Below are 24,692 nucleotides of genomic sequence, written 5' to 3'. Positions count from 1 at the left end.
CAACTCCCCCGCCCCCAACACTATATACAGGACAATTTGGGGGTTCCCATTGGGTAACATGGGTCACCTGGTTACTCCGCATCTCCTATTTAAGGGTACAGTACACAGACAATAACATAGCAGCAGGCATGCCCGAGGAGATCTGCCGCCCACAGGACAGCCTTTGGTGCTGGGACACCACAGATTAGATAGATAGATAGATAGATAGATAGATGACTAAATAGATAGGTAAATAGCTTGGTGGATGAACAAACGGATGGACAGACAGAAAGATAGATAGGAGAGAGAGATTATAGAGATAGATACATATAGAATAGATAGACAGACAGACAGAGACAGACAGATAGGTAAATAGATGGATGGAAAGACAGGTAGAAAAATAGATAGGAGAGAGGAAAGAAAAATTAGAGATAGATACATATAGAATAGACAGACAGATAGATAGAAAGATAGATAGATAGGCAGATATGAGAGAGACATGATAGATAGATAAGCAGGAGAATACAGCAGCACACTGCTAGCACAAAGATTTATATGAAATATGGAATGCTATATTGCTATAGTGAAAAATTGAGGTACTTAGCTTACCATTTGGCCAAATAGCGTGTACCATACCACCACGATAAGGTGACCTCATTGGGGCGGACCCTACACTATGAATGTGCTTCTGAGCATTCAGTTACCAGGCTTGCAAGGTCTGGAACATCCAGCACCTTATAAAATGGGTGGGGTGCACGAACCAACATGGAGGTAGCCACTCCCTCCATATGTACAATACAAAAAAAAGGATAAGTTGGCCAGCACATACTGATACAGTATCAGTATGTGCTGGCCAACTTATCCTTCTATTGTATTGTACATATGGGGGGAGTGGCTACCTCCATGTTGGTTCGTGCACCCCAACCATTTTATTAGTCCAGGACTAGTTGGATTCAAAGTTGCTGGCAATAGTGGTGAAGAGACTGGTGACAGGGTCGGCACTCTAGAGACGGGGGTATAAGCCATATGGAGCCAATGGTGACAAGACCGGGACTGGTGTGGAGATTAGTGTTGGTTGGATTAGCCCCCCTGACTCAGAGAAAACATGGGGAAATCCATAGATTGATGGATCCCTTCGCCTGGGACGTACTCTCTCGCAGGTCTGATGGCTGGAGGAGATGGTGCTGGGATCACTGGCAGATCCTTTTTCAGACACAACTTGATCCGGTTTCGGTGAACAACTTGTGGCTCATACCCATGCTTTTGTACTTCGTACACATCAGAATCTGGATACGCGTATGGCCATCATTGTGTACGGTTCTGTCTCCCAGATAGAGTCTAATTTATGGGTTATGGAAACTTCCGCAGCCACACTTTGTCGCTCAATTGAAGTGCTTTGGCAGAGGCATGATGACTATAGTCCTGTTGTTGTCTTTGCTGAGCCTCGCCCATCTTCTTGCCCACAATTTCTTTGGCTTCTTGGATTCTTCTCTGGTGGTCAGAGACCCATTCCAGGGAGGCTTGCGGAGAGTTGTTAAACGGGGCTTGGAACCCAAATGCTCGGTCCTTATGCAGCTGCCCCATCATCAAGTAGAATGGGGTGTACCACGTAGAATAATGGACTGTATTATTATAGATCTCCAAAAGTTCAGGCAGCAACTGGAGGCCACTCTTCATACCTGGAGACAGAGGCTGCTCTCAAAATGTGGATAAAGACTTGATTGATGTGCTCACAGAGCCCGTTCCCCTGGGGGTGGTAAGCAGTAGTCCGGACTTTCTTACAGGCATTGAATTGACACAGCTCTTGGAAGAGTTGGGCCTCAAAGGCAGTTCAATGGTCCATCAGGACAGTCTCTGGACACCCAAGGGTTTGCATCCAATTGGAATAGAACATCTGGGCCGCTGTCTTGGCTGTGAGGTCCTTAAGGGGTACAATGACAACCCACTTAAAGTAGTGATCCACCATGGTGAGAGCACAAGTGTACCCAGACCGGGTAGCAGACAACTTGACATGGTCTAGTGCGACCAACTGGTTAGGCCTTTCACTCTGGATGGAATGGAGGGGTGCTATTGCGTCCTTGCGCACATTCTTAGGCTGCATTCACATCTCGTTTTTGCAATACAGTTCCCGTATCAGGTTTTTTGTAAAAAAATGTATGTCTCAAAACTGGACCGAACAGTATACAACCGTGCACAACTGTATATAGCTCTGTTTGATTTTAAACCGTATACGGTTTGAAAACGGATGTCCGGTTGCATACAGTTTAATACGTTTTTTGGAGAAAAAAAATGGATACGGTTTTATGTTTGTCCTTAATTAAATAAAGATCTTCTTTTTCTATTTGTGGGAAGAATTTTCGGCATGCACTGCGCATGTGCAAACTGCAAAACCGTATTGTGCAAACCGGATGGAACCGTATGCACATACGGTTCAGTACGGTTTCCATAGACCACCATTTTTTTTTTTTTAAACGTATACGGGTTGTATCCGGTTTTTCACTCAGACTTAAAACCGTAGTGGACTACGGTTTTGTTACGGGAAAAAACAGATAAAACCGTAAATGATGCAAAAAGTACACAGTCGGATGCTACGGTTGGCATACGGTTTTCTATGAAATGTCTATACATACGGTTCCATACATTTTTTTCACTGAAATCAGAGACGGGAACCGTATTGCAAAAATTAGATGTGAATGCAGCCTTAGTGACGTTACAAACTGCACATTCACTGCACCATTTCTCAATGTCGCTCCGCATTCCGAACCAATAGAATCTTCGCCTGACAGTAGCTTCGGTCTTGTGGACTCCAAAGTGTCCCGACTGATCATGGTATGCGTTGAGGACCATCGCCGCGTCTCTTCGGGGAACCAGAATCTGATAAAGTCGATCACCAGAGACCGGATCCAAAGAACTTCGGTACAACAGTCCCTTGTGCACAAACAGTCGCATCCTCTGTCACCAAAGGCGTTTCAGCTCGTAGTCACAATGAGCCCGGCGTAGACGGGTTGATACCTTTTTTGGAAGGTAGTCCAACAGATCCCCCAAGACTTGACTTTCGTCTTGAAGAGTCTTCCAGGTGTATAGGTCTTCTTTAACCTTTTTGGACCTGGGTTCACTGTCCATGAGGGCAGTCACAACATTCTGGTTCACGAAGGTTACGAGTGGCGTAGGCAATCACTCTCTCTTGCCCCTCTTTGACTTGTTACAGGACAGCTCCCAGACCCACCAAACTAGCATCAGTATATAGCCGGAATGGCTGACTGTAGTCTGGATATGCCAAGTTGGGGGGTTCTGTCAGCAGACTTTAAGAGCTCGGAATGCTGTCTATTGCTCTTTGACCCATTCAATAGGTAGTCTTCCATTGTAGTTCTATATGTAGAAAGAAGAAGAAATGGGGGATCAATCTAAATGATACTATGGTGGGTGCTGATCAGTGTACCAAAACAACATGCAATAAGGAAGAAAAAAGTGGAACACTGAAAAATGTATCAGCACACCAATATATAATGCCAATATAACAATTCTTTATTAAATACACATCCATATAAACAACTATGCAATGTAGAGGAAAAACATTAAAATCAATTAACAATATGGGCTGAAAAATGTAAGCCCAAACACAACCCTAGGGAGGGGCCATGAACCCCCTCACCAAGATACAGGCACCCATCCTTCTATGGTAGATTTAATATCACTCCATAAAAATATCAATATTACAATTTGTATAATAAACAAGCATTACAGGAGAGATAATGTACAGTGGGGATCAAAAGTTTAGGCACCCATATGCATAAAGAAGCCAAGGAAAGATGGAAAAATCTCCAAAAGGCATCAAATTACAGATTAGACATTCTTATATTATGTCAACAAAAGTTAGATATTATTTCCATAATTTACACTTTCAAAATAACAGAAAACAAAAAAAATGGTGTCCGGGCATGCTGGGAGTTGTAGTTTTGATACAGCTGAAGACACTCTGGATGGAAAACAATGCACTTTGTTTGTAATATACTGAATAGGCTAGGCCAGTGTTTCCCAATCAGTGTGGCTCCAGCTGTTGCAAGACTACAACTCCCAGCCTGTCAGGGAATGCTGGGAGTTGTAGTTTTACAACAACTGGAGGCACACTGGTTTGGAAACACTGGTGTAACATGATGTGTATGCTGAATAGGCTAGGACAGTGTTTCCCAACCAGTGTGCCTCCAGCTGTTGCAAAACTACAACTCCCAGCATGCCCAAAGTCTGTCCAGGCATGCTGGGAGTTGTAGTTTTGCAATAGCTGGAGGCAGACTGATTTGTAAACACTTGCATATACACACATAACAGGGACTACAACTCCCAGCATGTGTCATTCAGGAGTCCCCCTCCCCCTTCACACACAGAAATCATCCCCAGTCCGAGATTTATTCCCCTGCAGTCTATACAGGGGAGATTCATCAAAACCTGTGCAGAGGGAAAGTTGTCCAGTTGCCCATAGCAACCAATCAGATCGCTTTTTTAATTTTTCACAGGCCATCCTAAAAATGAAAGAAGCGATCTGATTGGTTGCTATGGGCAACTGGGCAAGTTTTCCTCTGCACAGGTTTTGATAAATCTCCCCCTACATCCCCAGCCTGTGTACCTTGTTATCCCTTCACATACATCTTCTATGTCTTCTTTCAGTGCAGACCTGCATCTTCAGAAGACAAAGCAGGGGGAGGGGTAGATGAAGAGCTGTGTAGGAGCTTCTTGCTCTCAAGCACACCTGTGACCACCTGGAGGGGGAGATGAGGGGGCGTGGCCTCTCTGTCATGCACACCTGTGACCACCTGGAGGGGGAGATGAGGGGGCGTGGCCTCTCTCTGTCATGCAGTTCTCAAAGAACAGAGAAAAAAAAAACATGACATCTTGTCCACAGCCTAATCCTAACCTGTGGACAACAGTCAGAGATCCAACACAGAACTACAGAACTTCCTGCCCCACAAACAGGTAAGAAAAAAAGACACATGCTACACAAACATATAATACATGTCAATTGCAAAAAACATGACCATTAAAAGAAGATGCAATATAGCCAAAAATCTTAACCACCGGAGTACCCCTTTAAAGAGAGGATGGCTTCTACAAATGGATAATGATCCTAAACACACCTCGAAAACCACGGGGGATTACATCAAGAGGTGTAAACTGAAGGTTTTGCCATGGCCTTCACAATCTCCTGACCTCAACATAATTGAAAATCTATGGATAGACCTTAAAAGAGCAGTGCGTGACAGACAGCCCAGAAATCTCAAAGAACTGGAAGACTTTTGTAAGGAAGAATGGGCAAAGATACCTCAAACAAGAATTGAAAGACTCTTGGCTGGCTACAAAAAGCGTTTGCAAGCTGTGATACTTGCCAAAGGGGGCAGTACAAGATACTCTGCAGGGTGCCCAAACTTTTGCAGACGCCATTTTTTTGTTTTCTGTTATTTTGAAAGTGAAAATGATGGAAATAAAATCTAACTTTTGTTGACATATTATAAGAATGTCTCATCTGTAATTTGATGCCTTTTGGAGATTTTTCCATCTTTCCTTGGCTTCTTCATGCACATTAATACAAATTTTTACCTGGGGTGCCCAAACTTTTGATCCCCACTGTATCAGAATAGCAGCCAAAATGACAATAATGTAAACAAAGACATGTAGCCTGTATACTTGCGAGTACAAAATGATGGAAAGCAAGTGTCCCAAGATGGAGGAAAAGACCAAATATTAGGGTATTGGCAAAAGGACAGGGCCACAAAAGAACCCACGCGTTCAGTCGCTCCTAAGGCGACTTCCTCAGGGGTGTTGTGTTTCAAAAGAATCCTCCACATTATATACCTGTATAGATTAACTAATACCTTGCACATGATGAAGAACGCCATGTCCGGTACACTCACACATCTGCCGCACTATTGTCTTCCGGTATGGGTACATCACTTCCGGCGCATACAATGCGCCGAGGTGATCGCGCAGCACCGTGGTATGTGTATACCAGTGCCTGCCCATTATGTAATGCTGAAAGTCACATGATCGGGAGTGCGAACTTCCCATACCCCACAATAATGCGCTATTGCGCATGTGCAATGGTATCTAGTGGGATCAGAAGCTGTTTAGAATAGAGTACAATAGCGAATATACAACCTATTATCTGAATTACAATAAATGCATAATATCATGAAAAGATAATCTAAGTAAGTATTATCACAATATATGTAGACGATTTTAAGCATTTGGGCTAAAAAATATATTAATACAGGCGCATGCGCAGATGTTTGTCCCATTGCTGAAGACCTGCAGTATTCAGCAGTGATAGACAATGTTGTAAATCAAAGGGTAAGAACAATATCATGCACAAACTTCATTCAACTTATAGGCGAGAAGGAAAATATCACATTAGTTAGGTATATTTAAATTCTTAAATCTTAAATTGTGGTGTGGAAACGTATTATTATATAGTTATTATTATATCACTTGTTGAATACAATTAAATACCCACATCACAAAATAAGATACAAGAGTTATTTTTTCTACCATTATAGCATGACCCATCGAATACTCATTGACCTATTGGTATAATAAAAAAAATGCCATCACGTATACATTAGTAAGGTGCTATTCCTATTATCATAAGCCAAATAATTGCAGATATTCCCATGTTGTTATTGGACAACCTACCTACATGTGGTTCAAAGATCATATACATAAGTAAGATGTGTCATGAAATATCTGGTAACTAATAAAATAGCTGGTCTCACATGATGGTGGATCACTCATAGAACACAACGATGGACCAATAAAGAGTGATGTTCAACCGTTATGTACATCACCACCAATCCATGTGTTTCTCCTCATTCCCCTATATCATGGTGTCCAATCACTCAATTTAGAGTGACCGAACATGGCGCTTCAACATCCGCAAGGCATATAAATAGGTGATACATGCTTTGAGTATATGAGTATTCGATGGATCATGCTATAATGGTAGAAAAAAAATAACTCTTGTATCTTATTTTGTGATGTGGGTATTTAATTGTATTCAACAAGTGATATAATAATAACTATATAATAATAGTTTTCACACCACAATTTAAGAATAATATACCTAACTAGTATGAGATTTTCCTTCTCGCCTATAAGTTGAATGAAGTTTGTGCATGATATTGTTCTTCCCCCCTTGATTTACAACATTGTCTATCACTGCAGGTCTTCGGCAATGGGACAAACATCTGCGCATGCGCCTCTATATATATATATATTTTTAGCCCAGATGCTTAAAATAGTCTACATATATTGTGATAATACTTACCTTAGATTATCTTTTCATGATATTATGCATGTATTGTAATTTAGATAATAGGTTGTATATTTGCTATTGTACTCTATTCTAAACAGCTTCTGATACCACTAGATACCATTGCACATGCGCAATAGCCCATTAAGTGGCTAGGGACAAGTTGGGGTTTTGGACCGCTAACATTCTCAGCTGGGCTTTGTCCCACTTATTATGAGCCCCATCAATAAATCTGTCCATTAACACCTTATTGCCCTGCTCGGGGGTTATACCATCTAGTTTTTGGACAGTCTCTAGGGCATGCTGTAGGGCTATGGCATATGCTCTCAAGGTCTCACCTGGCTTTTGTCGCCTTTCATACAGCTGGATATGTACCTCTGATGGAGAATATGACTCAAATACCTGATACAGTCCTTCAAAGATCTGCTCTACAATTGCCTTCTCAGAGGCTGGCCAGGTGCAGACTTACTCTAGTGCTGGTCCCTGGAGTTGTCCTGTGAGCAATTGCACCTGTTGATTAGGAGGGAAATAGTAAAAGATAAACAAACTCTGGATTCTCTGTTTGAAATCCCTCAGGGTGTAGGGGTCTCCATTGTATGTAGGGAGGACAGGGTTCCCCATGAATACCGGTGCAGACGCTGGAACACCAGGACTGTTGATGCTGACTGCAGGTAGAGCTGGCAAGATCCTGGCTGCTGGGGAAGGTGATGACCTCGCTGCTGGAGATGAAGGGGTGCTGTCGCCTGGTTGATCTGGAGAGCTGGGTTCTGACATCTTGTTGAGTTTTGAGTACGCTGTCACTTTAAGAAGAATAGGGTGCGTTCCCCTTTAAGATGATTGCTGAAGTGCTGCAGCTGCTTGAACTTGACTGATGGTAGTACTGTAATGGATGCTCCCCCTCTATTTTGCAGGTGCTCGATTCTAATCCATCTTACGACCTGACTTGCAGGTACTACTGGGTTAATGCTAGCAAGTACTCATACCGGAGACTTAACCTCTTCAGGACATAGGGCGTATGGATACGCCCTGCATCCCGAGTCCTTAAGGACCAAGGGCGTATCCATACGCCCGTGGGAATTCCGGCCCCCACCGCGAGCCGGTTGGGGACCGGAGCCGGATGCCTGCTGAAATCGTTCAGCAGGCATCCCGGCATATCGCCCAGGGGGGTCATTATGCCCCCCCCATGTCGGCGATCGCCGCAGATCGCTGGACAATTCAGTCCAGCGATCTGCGGCGATTCCGGGTCAATCGGGTCTCCAGTGACCCGATGACTCGGAATTACTGGCTGTTCGGGGCCGTCTCTGACGGCCCCGAACAGCCAGAGCCTGCAGGGGTGAGGTGGCACTGGTAATCCGGCCGACGAATCAGGGCGCCTGCTGCGGGTGTCACTCCCGCACCCGCTCCGCCCCTCTTCTGGAGGACGTGAGCGGGTGCGGGACGTGCACCCCGGGTGCTGGGGACCCCGATCCCCGGCGCCCCTGTTGGGATCGGGGCCCCAGGAGCAGCTGCGGCGGCGGGACTGACCTGCAGCATCTGGATCGTTGGAGGTGAGTGACAGCCTCCTGCTGTTGCTTAGCAACAGCTCCCAGCATGCAAAAAGGGCATGCTGGGAGCTGTAGTTATGCAACAGCAGGAGGCAGACCACCACAACTCCCAGCATTCCCTTATGGGCATGCTGGGACTTATGGTTTTGCAACAGCTGGAGGCACATTCTTTCTATGGAAAAGTGTACCTTCAGCTGTTGTATAACTACAACTCCCAGCTTGCACAAACAGCTAAAGTGCATGCTGGGAGTTGTAGTGGTGCATCTGCTGGTTGCATAACTACAACTCCCAGCATGCCCGTTGGCTGTCGGTGACTGCTGAGAGTTGTAGTTTTGCAACAGCTGAAGGCACACTGGTTGTGAAACTCAGAGTTTTTTTTTACCTAACTCAGTGTTTCACGACCGGTGTGCCTCCAGCTGTTGCAAACTACAACTCTCAGCAGTCACCGTACACCATGCACCGTACATGCTGGGAGTTGTAGTTTTGCAACAGCTGGAGGCACACTGGTTGTGAAACACTGAGTTAGGTCACAAACTCAGTGATACATAACCAGTGTGCCTACAGTTGTTGCAAAACTGCAACTCTCAGCAGTCACCGACAGCCAACGGGCATGCTGGGAGTTGTAGTTATGCAACAGCTGGATGTCCCCCCCAATGTGAACGTACAGGGTACACTCACATGGGCGGAGGATTACAGCAAGTATCTGGCTGCAAATTTGAGCTGCCGCAAACTTTCTGCTGCAGCTCAAATTGCCAGCGAGAAACTACTGTGAACCCCCGCCCGTGTGACTGTACCCTAAAAACACTACACTTACACTAACAAAAAATAAAATAAAAAGTAAAAAACACTACGTATACACATACCCCTACACAGCCCCCCTCCACTCCCCAATAAAAATGAAAAACGTCTGGTACGCCACTGTTTCCAGAACGGAGCCTCCAGCTGTTGCAAAACAACTCCCAGTATTGTCGGACAGCCGTTGACTGTCCAGGCATGCTGGGAGTTTTGCAACAGCTGGAGGCACCCTGTTTGGGAATCACTGGCGTAGAATACCCCTATGTCCACCCCTATGCAATCCCTAATTTAGGCCTCAAATGCGCATGGCGCTCTCACTTTGGAGCCCTGTCGTATTTCAAGGCAACAGTTTAGGGTCACATATGGGGTATCGCCGTACTCGGGAGAAATTGTGTTACAAATTTTGGGGGGTATTTTCTGCTTTTACCCTTTTTAAAAATGTAAAATGTTTGGGAAAACAAGCATTTTAGGTAAAAAAAATAAATTTTTTTTACATATGCAAAAGTCGTGAAACACCTGTGGGGTATAAAGGTTCACTTAACCCCTTGTTACGTTCCCCGAGGGGTCTAGTTTCCAAAATGGTATGCCATGTGGGTTTTTTTTTGCTGTCCTGGCACCATAGGGGCTTCCTAAATGCGGCATGCCCCCAGAGAAAAATTTGCGTTCAAAAAGCCAAATGTGACTCCTTCTCTTCCGAGACCTGTAGTGCGCCAGCAGAGCACTTCTCACCCCCATATGGGGTGTTTTCTGAATCGGGAGAAATTGGGCTTCAAATTTTTAGGGGTATTTTCTGCTATTACCCTTTTTAAAACTAAAAAAATTTTGGGAAAACAAGCATTTTAGGTAAAATTTTTTTTTTTTTTTTTACATTTGCAAAAGTCGTGAAACACCTGTGGGGTATTAAGGTTCACTTTATCCCATGTTACATTCCCCGAGGGGTCTAGTTTCCAAAATGGTATGCCATGTGGTTTTTTTTTGCTGTTCTGGCACCATAAGGGCTTCCTAAAGGTAACATGCCCCCCAAAAACCATTTCAGAAAAACGTACTCTCCAAAATCCCCTTGTCGCTCCTTCCCTTCTGAGCCCTCTACTGCGCCCGCCGAACACTTTACATAGACATATGAGGTATGTCCTTACTCGAGAGAAATTGGGCTACAAATACAAGTAAAAATTTTGTCCTTTTACCCCTTGTAAAAATTCTAAAATTGGGTCTACAAGAACATGTGAGTGTAAAAAATGAAGATTGTGAATTTTCTCCTTCACTTTGCTGCTATTCGTGTGAAACACCTAAAGGGTTAAAACGCTGACTGAATGTCATTTTGAATACTTTGGGGGGTGTAGTTTTTATAATGGGGTCATTTATGGGGTATTTCTAATATGAAGACCCTTCAAATCCACTTCAAACCTCCTGAACTGGTCTCTGAAAAATACTGAGTTTGAAAATTTTGTGAAAAATCGGAAAATTGCTGCTGACCGTTGAAGCCCTCTGGTGCCTTCCAAAAGTAAAAACACGTCAATTTTATGATGCAAACATAAAGTAGACATATTGTATATGTGAACAAAAAAAAATGTATTCGGAATATCCATTTTCCTTACAAGTAGAGAGCTTCAAAGTTAGAAAAATGCAAAATTTTCTAATTTTTCATCAAATTTACGGATTTTTCACCAAGAAAGGATGCAAGTATCGACAAAAATTTACCACTATGTTAAAGTAGAATATGTCACGAAAAAACAATCTCGGAATCAGAATGATAACTAAAAGCATCCCAGAGTTATTAATGTTTAAAGTGACAGTGGTCAGATGTGCAAAAAACGCTCCGGTCCTTAAGGCCAAAATGGGCTCCGTCCTGAAGGGGTTAATACTGACAATCGTTGGTGTTTGCAGAGTTTGCAGAGTTGCTTGACGGATAGCAGCAGAGCCGGATGCAGCAGCCGGAACCTCCAATATGGCTGCGCCCAGGGAACTTTTGGTCCGATGTTGGCAAAATCTTCCCCTGTGCAACACACGGTAACTCTTTGGTTCCTCCCCGCTTGATTGAAGAGGTGTCACCGCTGGGGATTGATGGGGCAGAGCTGCGATCGCACAAGAAACACCGGACCAACTTAACCCTTTCCGGTACTACCTCTGTACAGTTCACAGAAGCAGATAACAGTCTTTTCTTCACCTCCCCCTCTATTTCACAAGCGCCCCGACTAAACCACTTTTAATTTGCAAAGTCCCATACACTTTCTGGCGCAGACTTAAATCGCATCGGCATGCGTTTTTTGCAGACAATATTGGACACAGTTCAGACTAGGGAAGGACTTGTGGCATAAGGCACACACCCGTATCTTGTTCATGACGCCAAAAGTTGTGGTAGTGGGGTGTGATGAGGTCAAATGTTGTTACCCTTTGGGCAGATGGCATTAACCCCTTGTATTCGTGATGCCAGGGTGTGGTTTAGCCTAAAACCACCCAAAGGTATACCGCTGGATCCTGGAACAGGCACATGGGTAATAAAGAGTCCGACACCAAGTTAAGGACAACGGTAGCTTTACTGAGGATAAACAGTTGGTAAAGTCTATACAGTTCAGCCAGGCCCCAAGGAGGTGACCAGTGATGCAGAGACCTTAAGGGCTTGCTGGGACTTGTAGTAGGACTGGACAATAGAATACAGACCACGCTGGCTTGACAGATGACAGGGACTGACTTGACTCATAAAGCTGTGACTTTAGCTTACTTGACTTGATGGTGGCTGCAGGACTTGACATTGAGGTCTCCAACACTCTGGACACAAACACGAGGCGACTGCACTGGACCTCAGCAGGAAGCAAGAGCTCCCAGAGAGAAGCTAGCTTCACCCAGGGCTTATATGGGGAGCCTAGAAGGGTGCCCATAGGTCACTCTTGGGATCACCTGTTGACTAGTACCTCCTGGGTAACAATCACATGACAAAACTCTTAAAGGACATCTGCAGCGGTACAAACACTTATCCCCTATCCTCAAGATAGGGGATAAGTGTTAGATCACGGGGGGTCCGAACGCTGGGGCCCCCGGCAATCTCCTGTACGGGGCCGCGGCTCTCCCATGCAGGGGGCGTGCCAGCCGCAGCATGACGTTGTGGCCGGCACGCCTCCTCCATACATCTCTATGGGAGAGGCGGGGAGGCAGCATTCGTGCCTCCCCGCATCCCCCATAGAACTGTATGGGGATGGGGAGGAAACGGAGCGTCACCGTCGACCTCTAGGTCGACGCTACGTCACCATGGGCGCTAATGGCGGCGCCCCATTAGGGAGATCGAGGACCCCCCAGCAGTCGGACCCCCCGCGATCAAACACTTATCCCCTCTCCTGTGGATAGGAGATAAGTGTAATTCCGCTGCAGTTGTCCTTTAAACACATTTTATAATACAATACACTGCAGAACATATGTACCGGGGGGAAACAGGTGCAAGGGGCCCTGGGGACACTGAAGGAGGCTGCCTGACAGGACCGCAAGGGTATGGGGTAACATCTCCCGTACTGGGCCACCACAACTGTATACAGCTTGTCATCACTCAAATTGGTTATTATATAACTAGATAGAAAAGGCAATAGAGATAAATATGAGATAGATAGATAGATAGATAGATAGATAGATGATAGATAGATGCAAAGACGTTAGGTGATTTACAGGAAGAGAAAGAATAAAACTGGACAATTTCCCAGCAGATTATCAGCTGCAGACCTACTTTCACTTTGTGATCTGATTCTAGTTCCTTCTCTGAGTTGAACCCCTGGACTCTTTTCAGAGAAATGCTCAGCTTTTCCTGTAGGTGACACAGATAAGGCGACTCCTTCTCTGCAGACTCATTTGCTTCATTCTCTCTTCCCTAGAAAAGAAACTAGATGATGAAACCCTCTGCTGGCGGCAGGAGAAAACTATAAATAAGCCCATAGTCCGACCAATGCCAATATTGTACGGCATAAATCTCAGATACACCAAAAAAGGAAATATGCACAAATGTAATAAAATAAGTGAAAATGTTATTAGTACTTATTAGACATATTATGACAAGAAGGGAATATGGCAGTGGTCTCCTCCAGCTGTTGCAAAACTACAACTCCCAGCATGCCGTTGGCTGTCCGGCCATGCTGGGAGTTGTAGTTTTGCCGCAGCTAGAGGTCCACAGTTTGGAGGCCACTGGTATGGGATAGTCTGCTTAACATGCAAATAATGTACAAGTTAGGAGATAAGGGAAATCACTCCAGGTAGAGCAGTCACAATGCTGAATAGAAATCAAAAAATGACATAGGTATATGCAAAATTACAACTCCCAGCATGCAATGACTGTCTGCGCATGCTGGGAGTTGTAGTTTTGCAACATCTGAGGGTCCACAGTATGGACTGGGCCGGATCATCATTGGCGCTCATGGAGCGCCTGCTCAGGGTCCCGTGCCCGCAGGGGGCCCCCGTCACATTTGGGACATCCCTGTGTCCCGAAAAATCTTTTCAGGACACAAGGATGTCCCTGTTACCTCTTTGCGGCCCCGCGTTCACTTTAAAAATGCAGGGGCCATCAGGAGGTAGCGCACGCAGGGACATCACTGACGTCCCGTGCGTGTGCCCATAGAAGAGCAGAGCGGAGCGGAGCAGTGAGGAGGACGCGCGGGTATGGTAAGTCACCACTCGTCACCAGCACATCATCTTCAGTGCTCTGACCACTGCTCCTCTCCGGAGGAGTGGTGGTCGGAACACTGAAGGGGGGCAGTAAACAGGCATACAGCCTCCAGCCATACACTGTATATGGCTGAAGGCTGTATGTCTGTGGGGGAACTGTACTGCACCCCTAATGTGGGGGGAACTGTACTGCACCCCTAATGTGGGGGGGGGGGGAACTGTACTGCATCCCTAATGTGGGGGGGGGGGAACTGTACTGCACCCCTAATGGGGGGGAGTCTACTGCACCCCTAATGTGGGGGGGAACTGTACTGCACCCCTAATGTGGGGGGGGGGGGACTGTACTGCACCCCTAATGTGAGGGGAACTGTACTGCACTACTAATGTGGGGGGAACTGTACTACACCCTTAATGTGGGGGAACTGTACTGCACCCCTAATGTGAGGGGAACTTTACTGCACACTTAATGTGCGGGGAACTGTACTGCACACCTAATGTGCGGGGACTTATACTGCACCTAATGTGGGGGAACTACAACCTAATGTGGGGGAACTATACTACCAACCTAATGTGGGGGAATTTTACTGCACCTAATGTGGGGGAACTATACTAACAACCTAATGCGGGGGAACTTTACTGCACCTAATGCGGGGGAACTGTTGGGGGGGGGGGTCCCCCATCATAATGAAGTGCTCTGTCTTCCAGGCAGCCTTAATTTAGCCCTGAATATGGAGACCCCTGGAATCTGGTATGGTATAGTCTCCATAACATACAAATAATGTACAAGTAACTGACATAAGGGAAAAAGAAACCTCGGCAGCGCAGTCACAGTGCTTAATATAGGTATAAAAAAAATAATCTAAAGTCTAAAAAAGACCTAAAATCTGCATTCAGCCGACTACCCCATCCCTTCTCTTGCTCTGTCAGTGTATTATTTGTGTGTTTGCCGCCACAGCAGTGTTCAGTATACCTGTGCATGTTGTTTGGAGGTGTTAACCAGTTTTGTGTTGCTTCTTTGCTTTTCGCTTTGCTACGTACAGCACTGCGGCGTATGTTGGTGCTCTATATATATAAAAAAAAAAATGAAAACAAACCTGCTGAGAAACGAAAGCAATGAGAATGGTAATAATGACAACAAAGACAGCAACAAAACAAAACAATAATAGGGATAATAGCTGTAGAGGTCGGACGCTTTCCTTTGTTCTCTCTTCTCTTAGTGATGGTTTCCAAGAATCGAGAATAGAAAGTGAAAGTAGTTGTCATTTGCTCCCTCCCCATTTCAGACAGGGGGGAGGGGGGGGAGTCTTCCATACAAAAAGAAGTGTCACACAGCAGAGTCAATGACAGCCCAGCAGAGCTCTGGTGCACTGACTACTCCTCCTCCAAGCATTACACTCGTCTATCCAGACACCTGGATTGCCCTGTGCAGGAGATTATGGTTCATATCACTGCCGGCCTCCCGAGGATCTATATATCTGTGGAATATACTCGCCACCTATACACACACTGCGGGGAATCTGAGTGCTGCGGCTTGTCAGCTCTGCTATATACATCAGGTAAGGGCCTCGGTATATACCTCATTCATCCAGTCTGTGCCTGCGACATAGTAACAGAGGCATATACTGTGTGTTTGTCGCTGAACCCTGTCCTCGTGATAATACGGCAGGATTACTACAAGATCAATAAAATCGCAGCGTGTCGTGACAGATGACAACCTCAGCTCTGCTACATCTAGCCAGACTCTCACGTCTATAAGATGTCGTATAATGAATGATACGTTGGCAGAGCCGCATTTGTCATTGAGCATTTGTCATCTCATACTATGGTAGGAATACTACTGAAATCGCAGCGTGTCGTGACAGATGACAACCTCAGCTCTGCTACATCTAGCCGGGCTAGCACGTCTATAAGATGTCGTATAATGAATGATACGTTAGCAGAGCCGCATTTGTCATTGAGCATTTGTCATCTCATACTATTGTAGGAATACTACTGAAATCGCAGCGTGTCGTGACAGATGACAACCTCGGCTCTGCTACATCAGGCTGGCATTGTAATAACTGCACTTGGATTGAGTGTTTAGCTTTCCTCTATACCATACGTTTCCTATTTTCTATCATGGTTTACTAGTTTTCCCATCATCATATTGTAAATATTGTGCTTTGATGATATATATGGCTTGTATATGACCTATTAGATAGGAAGGGCTTGATGTGAAGGTATGGTGGGGGGTAGAGATGAGCGAACTTACAGTAAATTCGATTCGTCACGAACTTCTCGGCTCGGCAGTTGATGACTTATCCTGCGTAAATTAGTTCAGCTTTCCGGTGCTCCGGTGGGCTGGAAAAGGTGGATACAGTCCTAGGAGACTCTTTCCTAGGAATGTATCCACCTTTTCCAGCCCACCGGAGCACCTGAAGGCTGAACTAATTTACGCAGGAAAAGTCATCAACTGCCGAGCTGAGAAGTTCGTGACGAATCAAATTTACTGTAAGTTCGCTCATCTCTAGTGGGGGGTATACAGACCCTGATGGCTATATGTCAACCTTTATTCTCAGATTTATAAACTTATAACATAATATATATATATATATATATATATATATATATATACAGTGGTCCCTCAACAGACGATGGTAATCTGTTCCAAATGGACCATCGTTTGTTGAAACCATCGCATGTTGAGGGATCCGTGCAATGTAAAGTATAGGACAGTGGTCTACAACCTGCGGACCTCCAGATGTTGCAAAACTACAACAACCCAGCATGCCCGGACAGCCAACGGCTGTCCGGGCATGCTGGGTTGTTGTAGTTTTGCAACATCTGGAGGTCCGCAGGTTGTAGACCACTGTTAGAGGAAGTTGTACTCACCTGTCCCCGCCACTCCGGACCGTCACCGCTCATCACTGCTGCCCTGGATGTCGCCTTCCATCGCTGTTGCTGCGTCCCCGGGGTGTCCCCGACGCTCCGGCAAGGCCTCTGCTTCCCCGGCATCCGCGCTCTCCGTCACCGCCATCACGTTGCTACGCACGCCGCTCCTATTGGATGACGGGACGGCGTGCGCAGCGACGCGATGACGGCGATGGAGAGCGCCGACGATGCAGGGGATCCCGATGAGGACGCGCCGGAGCCCCACACGGGGCACCGTAAATGGCGATTCGGCGGCAGCTGAAGCGGTCTGCGCTGCCGGATAGCCGTTTATGCGATGGCCCCAACATACAATAGCATCGTATTTTGATGCTGCCTTCAACATGTGATGGCCTCTGAGAGGCCATCATATGTTGAAATGATTGTATGTCGGGGCCATCGTAGGTCGGGGGGGGGGGTCACTGTAATATATATATATATATATATATATATATATATATTTATATATATATATATATACACTTATAAAAAGAGGATTCAACCCTCCCTAGAGCTGTGCATGTATTTACTTTGGCCAAGGGTGAGACCCTACTTGTATAAATGACCTTTCACTAGAACAGCTGTTTTATGTTTTTTTTTTTTTCTTTGCTTGGTCCGAGCAGCAGAGTAGAGTTTGCCATTTGGCACCGTTTCTCGATTGACATATCACACAGGAAAGGAAGAGTTAAATAGCTTGCTCGGTTCTTTTTCTTTTTATCTAAGAGCCGAGGAACGTGCTCTCGAATCACCCAAAGTGCAAGAAAAAGTGCAAACGTGTTACACTAAAAAACGTGCACAAAGGATGCGGTCTATGGCAAGCCCTTCTCCGATAGGAGAGAGAGCCCCCCCAACAAACCTTACCCTTCGCCTCTGGACCAAAAGGTACCTGCGAGGTTCCAAGTTTGATGTCCCTTTTCGCCGAAGCTACTAAGGGACCACAAATGCTGCTGGCATCCCCTTGGCGTTAGCCAAGGTATCTGCCCCCAGAGCAGATAACGGTCGGTACTCTTAGCATGTTCGGTTCTGCTACATTTGCGTGTTTTCTGGAGAACGCACTTGGAAGCTATATAGCCGTCTAGTGGTCTTGCTGCGAGCAGATCGCCCGTGCAGCCTTGATGAGACTGTAGGATTCTGCATTTGTGCCATGACAGCTCTAGTATCATCATGTCATCATACTGTATTGTTTTTCCTATGTTCTCGTACTATTCCACTGGAAAAACAGGATTGAGGGGCGTATGCGTCTTGTGTTTTGGTGCCCGGGGCATAGGCTATGCACCAGTGTTACCTCTGACGAATATGCAATGGGAACAATCTGCAAGATTTAGTTGTAACCTGCCTTTTATTGGCCAATGTTGATACCTAGGATGGGCCGGCTATTGTATCCACCCGGCGTATTCATGAATGATCTCAGCCAGGCAGCTGGACAAGTATTGGCGGCTGTTTTGGGTTATGTGAATACGGAAATCTGATCTGCAGGAATTCTGAGCAGACTAATAAAATGTCTGACAATTCCACGGAAACCTATCCTAGGCCTGCCGCTCTGAAGCCTTGTTTGTTATCTAATACAGGCAGGCAGTCAGCATCTGTAGCCTGCATGTGTGTCTCCGCTGACATGGGGGTCACTTCAGTGCACATAGTGTCTCTGCGTGTAATTGTAGCAGCAAAACATTGGTGCCTTCATGGGTAATCCCAGGACACCTATAATGTGGTCCCTTGTGCCTGATTTGTACTCAGAACGTGTTTAATTGATGGTTTAGTGTTTATAGCAGTGTTTTCCTACCAGCCTTCGGCTGTGCGGGCATGCTGGGAGTTGTAGTTTTGCAATGGCTGGAGGCAGGGACGTGCACACGTAGCCTCAAAAGGGGGCTTGAGTACCTGCCCTTTTACTGTATCTGTTCTATAATTCCCTTATTATTATTTGAGTTTGTCATTTGGCACCATATGTCGGGAATTGTAGTTTTTTAACAGCTGGAGGCACACTGGTTGGGAAACACTGCTGTATACATTAAACCATACATTACGAAAAGTGAAATCAGCCAAATACAGGGCAGCATAACAAGAACAGTTGTAGCAGTGTTATTTGAGTTTGTCATTTAGCACCATTTGCTGGGAATGGTAGTTTTGCAACAGCTGGAGGCACACTGGTTGGGAAACGCTGCTGTATACATTAAACCATACATTACGAAAAGTGAAATCAGGCAAATACAGGACAGCATAACAAGAACAGTTGTAGCAGTGTTATTTGAGTTTGTCATTTGGCACCATATGCCGGGAATTGTAGTTTTGCAACAGCTGGAGGCACACTGGTTGGGAAACACTACTGTATACACTAAACCATATATTATGAAAAATGATATCAGGCAAATACAGGAGGTACGGGCAGCATAACCAAAACAGTTGTAGCAGTGTTATTGGAGTTTGGCACTATATGTTACAGTGCCGTTGCAAGCACTCGGCACTAGAGGGACATATCCTAAGAACCCACATGACCAGAGATGACTTGTAGCTTCAGGGCCCCGATGCTAAATCTGTAACAGGGCTCTGTGTGCCATTTCTAATACTTGTGTTTTCATATGGGACTAAGGTCCCTTTGGGCCCCTTTAGGCATATCAGGGCCCGGTGCGACTGCTACCTTTGCACCCCCTATAGTTATGCCCTTGATCTCCAGTGACTGCCATATTGAATTATACTGTCTTGTTTTGTATAGGTCCCCAGGTAAATCCCTCTCCAAAAGCTATCCCCTATCCACATGATTAGGGATAGCAAGCTGATCGATGAGGGTCCAATTGTAACCCCTCAATAAATGGATGCGCATAGCAGGGACATGCACAGGCATTTTGGGGGGTAAGGCCGGAAGTGAAAAAAGGGCACTTCTCATAATTAATTATTGAAATGCCCACATAACGATGCCCCACTGCCCAGTGCCAAAAGGGCAGGGTCTCAAGCCCCCTTTCTTGTCAATGTGGGCATGTCCCTGGCGCCCAGTGAAATGCACTTATGGAACTCGCAGTAACGGTCCCTGTTTTTTGCTAGGGTGAGTCTAGGTACCATACTTAAAGGGTTAACCAGCAGAGGAGGGCCTTGCATCCACAGAAAGCCGCCTCCAATAGACATCCAGCGCGGCCACTGACCATTCAGAGAAGCAGCCATCAGCCTAAATGCTTGTTTTTAAATCAATGCCTGTGCACTAGAGGAGCTGTAAAAAATGGCTGTGGGGAATTGTTTTCTGAGAATGCCGGCTCGCTTCTCAACCATTTACTGAAGCAGTCAATAAGTGGATCCTACTTCTACCAGAAAGAGCTGAATTCTAAAATCCCAGGCAGAGATAAGGTCAAGTCAATCAACAAAGATTTATTGAACCGCGCCGTGTGTGGAGAAGACTCTAAAACATATTATTTGGTAGGAAGCAATTTAGTGCCAACCATTTTCTAAAGACGGAGACTGTGAAGGCTGAGTAACAGGAAAGAGGGGTTGCAGGGCTGTACACTAGACAATGAGCGTTTGGCTTTACCAATAACTCGTCATTTACGGCAAGTGGAGTAAAAATAGAAAGCGGCGTTTCATGATGAGTCTATGATGGGAAATTCAGGTTTGAGATGCAGTGTAGCAGCACACGGGAGCACTCGGAGGTACGGTAGTCACGGGGGTTGCCTGCAGATGCCTTTTATCTTATCAACCATAGATAGATTTATTAGAGAAATAGATGATAAATAGATAGAGATAGATCATTTATACTAAGGTTATCAGATGTTAAGTAGATAGATGAGAGTGAGATAGATACATCAATAATTGGATGTTGAGTAGATAGATAGAAAGATCATTTATACGAAGATTATCAGATGATAAGTAGATAGATAGATTAAAAATAAATAGATAAATATGCAATAGATAGTTAGATGTAAGATAGTAGATAGATAGATCATTAATAATTAGGTAATGGGATGTTAAGCAGATAGATAGATAGATGAGATGAATAGCTGAGGGATCATTACCACTGGGTTAATAAATGTTGAGTAGATAGATAGATGGATAGATCATTGCTACTGTGTTAATCGGATGTGGAGTAAATAGAAGAAAGAGAAATATGAGATAGATAGATAGATAGATAGATATGAGAGATAGATAGATATGAGATAGATAGATATGAGATGGATAGATAGATAGATATGAGATAGATAGATAGATAGATATGAGATAGATAGATATGAGATGAGATAAATACATAGATAGATATGAGAGATAGATAGATATGAGATAAATATGATATAGATAGATATGAGATAGATACATAGATAGATATGAGAGATAGATAGATAGATAGATATGAGATAGATAGATAAATATGATATAGATAGATAGATATGAGATAGATAGATAGATATGAGAGATAGATATGAGATAGATAGATAGATAAATATGATATAGATAGATAGATATGAGATAGATACATAGATAGATAGATATGAGATAGATAGATAGATAGATATGAGATAGATAGATAGATAAATATGATATAGATAGATAGATATGAGATAGATACATAGATAGATAGATATGAGATATGAGATAGATAGATAGATAGATAGATATGAGATAGATAATTCCCACAAGTTAATCGGATGTTGAATATACGAATATCTGTGAACTTTGACACAATGGACTATCTGTAATGAATACTAATATTTTACACTGTGCTGTATTTTCTTGGCTGTGCGTTACATTTTTTATTAAACAACACCTATTTCTCTTTGGATTTTCAGAAGAACAACAAAGGACGTGCAGAACTGCTGCTAGGAGGGACGCTATGGAAGACCACATAGGTTGGTCAAGTCTATAGGATGGTAGCACACAGCAAGGTGGAAGCAGATAATGCCATTACAGACAGAAGACCGCAACACCTGGATACTTCACACTCTGACCGTTCCCAGATCCAGCCTGCCAGAGCCATTCATAACAGCCCAGGACGTCCCATCCCCGCATCGCAGCTCAGTGATACACACTTTCGGACCTTCCGCTCTCAGTCGGATTTTACTGTCATCACCAAGACCAGCAGTATGCTGGACACTTGTGGATTTTACTGGGGACCTATGACGGTAAACGTAGCCCATGAGAAACTAAGGCTGGAGCCAGTGGGCACTTTCCTCATCAGGGACAGCAGACAGAAGAATTGTTTTTTTGCCATCAGTGTTAGGACATCTACAGGACCCATCAGCATCAGGATTCACTTTCAGGCTGGGAGGTTTAGCCTAGATGGCAGCAGAGAGTCCTTTAATTGCCTATTCCAGCTGCTGGAACATTACGTATTGTCTCCTAAAAAGATGCTTGTTGCTCCTCTAAGGAAGGTCAGGTTAAGACCACTACAAGAACTCTGCCGGAAAAGCATACTGGCCGCGTTCGGGAGGCAGAACCTCGACGAAATTCCCGTCAACCGGGTCTTAAGGGACTATTTAAAGTCTTTCCCATTTCAGATCTAGCGACACAGGGCATTAACAAGCGACACAAGAAGGACACATGTGTTACACGTTCAGCTTCCTGGGATTATTTTTAATATCTTATTTAATGGTGGTCAAGTTTATTTTTGTAGCAATTTCTCTGTATTTTGGGATGAAACTTGAACACTCGCCTTTTAATGTTTACAGAAACAGATTATTTGCACAAACTAAAAGGGCCCGTCTCCTTTTCGAATGGTTTCATCTGCTGTGCAGATCCTTTATTTTATTACACTTTAAAAGTAATAAATTTTATTATAAAATATTCAAAAACAGCTTTGCTTCGTATCCGGTTATTTCACGCAGGGCTTTGTCTTCCAGGTGGGATACTAGGTCGACTGCGAAATATATCGTATTTGACAACATTTGACAAGGAAATAGCAATATATTCATTTATTTTACAACACACGTAATGTCATTAATAAAGGTTGTGGTTGTGGGGGGGGGGGGCAGCGGAGGCAAGTGCCTCAGGGGTTAACTGCCAGGGAGAAGGGACACCATAAGCCACTTTGCCTTGGCCAGGGTAAAAGTAGTTGTTTTACATGTGGATCTGGGCTAATGTATCTGGTTTGAGCATCATAGGGTTAAAGGCAGTAAATCTGGGGCAGTGGTTTCCAAACCGTGGCCCTCCAGATGTTGCAAAACTACAACTTCCAGCATGCCCGGACAGCCGTTGGCTGTCCAGGCATGCTGGATGTTGTAGTTTTGTAACATCTTTTTGTAACATCTGGAGGGTCATGGTTTGGAGACCACTGACCTGGGCAGGCCTTTACCACTAGTCTCAAGATAGAGTGGGATAAACATATATATATATATATATATATATATATATATATATATATACAGTGGTCCCTCAAGTAACAATATTAATTGGTTCCAGGACGACCATTGTATGTTGAAACCATTGTATGTTGAGACCAGAACTCTATGGAAACCTGGTAATTGGTTCTGAAGCCCCAAAATGTCACCCAAAAAATAGGAAAAAGCTAAGAATAAAGAAAAATAAGTAGATAACTAATATAGATAAAACAAATCCTTATATATAAAAGTAAGAAACATCTGCTGGGAGCTGTAAATCTCTGTCTATGTCAGTGTTTCCCAACCAGGGTACCTCCAGCTGTTGCAAAACTAAAACTCCTAGCATGCCCGGACAGCCAACGGCTGTCCGGGCATGCTGGGAGTTTTAGTTTTGCAACAGCTGGAGGCATCTTGGTTGGGAAACAAAGGTTTAAGTAGAGGACAGGAGCTTCTTCAGGGTCCTATACAGTACACACAGTGTCCCAAATGGAGCCACTCTTACTTGGTGTCCAAAGGAGCAGCTAACCCTGGCACAGGTAAGGAGTAGTACAGAACTTGTAGTTCCTTCCTGTACTGTAAGGGGCACTACCAGACAGCCAGTCAGTGCTTGCACTTCAGTAATACATGTGATTTACCAGTAAAGTGCCCATTCTGATTGGTCAGTTCCTCCAGTTGTGACAGGTATCACAGATCTGGACTGTCCGTAACATTGTATGTTGAGTCTGGTTTCAAGTTACAATGGTCCAGAAAAAAACATTGTATGTTGAAACTATTGTATGTTGAGGCCATTGTAAGATGAGGGATCACTGTACACACATATATATATATATATATATATATATATATATATATATATAAAATTTATTTTTTTAATTTTTTTAATTTATTATTATTATATTTATTATTTCTTTTTTTCTTTTTGTGGAGCTGAGGATACATAGTGATCATGGTCGGAGCCAATTTCCAGTCTTATTGAAACATATCCTCTACTCTATTATGGCTGATAAAAGGGAACAGTAGGTTATAGTCGACTATGCTGCAAGTTTGGATAATAATGTCTTTTAAAGGGAATTTGTCACATTGACAATGCATCACGATCCATCTCAAAGGTGCAGTAAAATTGAATATTTATTTCATTAGCCAAAGAACAAAATGTACAACACAGTCAATAGGACCATTATTTATGGCATAAAAGATGGCTTTATGATTTTATGCCATGATTAGGCGTCCCACTGACCCAAAATG

The 24,692-nt window shown here is 44.3% G+C and overlaps 1 protein-coding gene and 1 long non-coding RNA gene across 3 annotated transcripts; one reads left to right on the top strand and one right to left on the bottom strand.

Moving 5' to 3' along the window:
• Window positions 1–904: 904 nt before the first annotated feature.
• On the bottom strand, window positions 905–15,475 carry LOC130284201 (uncharacterized). Of its 2 annotated transcripts, none has more exons than XR_008846943.1 (3): window positions 15,348–15,475; window positions 13,325–13,465; window positions 905–3,348 (listed from the first exon to the last, which is right to left on the bottom strand). It is a non-coding gene; the product is annotated as an uncharacterized LOC130284201 (long non-coding RNA). The 2 variants fall into 2 exon arrangements; XR_008846942.1 differs by having other exon boundaries at window positions 15,224–15,459.
• A 117-nt stretch (window positions 15,476–15,592) lies between these two features.
• On the top strand, window positions 15,593–22,939 carry SOCS1 (suppressor of cytokine signaling 1). Its single transcript, XM_056534292.1, has 2 exons — window positions 15,593–15,809; window positions 21,921–22,939. The coding sequence occupies exon 2, from the start codon at window positions 21,999–22,001 to the stop codon at window positions 22,632–22,634; it is 636 nt and encodes a 211-aa protein (XP_056390267.1). The 5' UTR covers window positions 15,593–15,809; window positions 21,921–21,998; the 3' UTR covers window positions 22,635–22,939.
• Window positions 22,940–24,692: the final 1,753 nt, after the last annotated feature.

The sequence above is a fragment of the Hyla sarda genome, chromosome 8, assembly GCF_029499605.1.
Source record: "Hyla sarda isolate aHylSar1 chromosome 8, aHylSar1.hap1, whole genome shotgun sequence".
Classification (NCBI taxonomy): domain Eukaryota; kingdom Metazoa; phylum Chordata; class Amphibia; order Anura; family Hylidae; genus Hyla; species Hyla sarda.
Note: the sequence above shows the minus strand (reverse complement) of the source record. Positions and strands in the feature narration are given on the sequence as shown.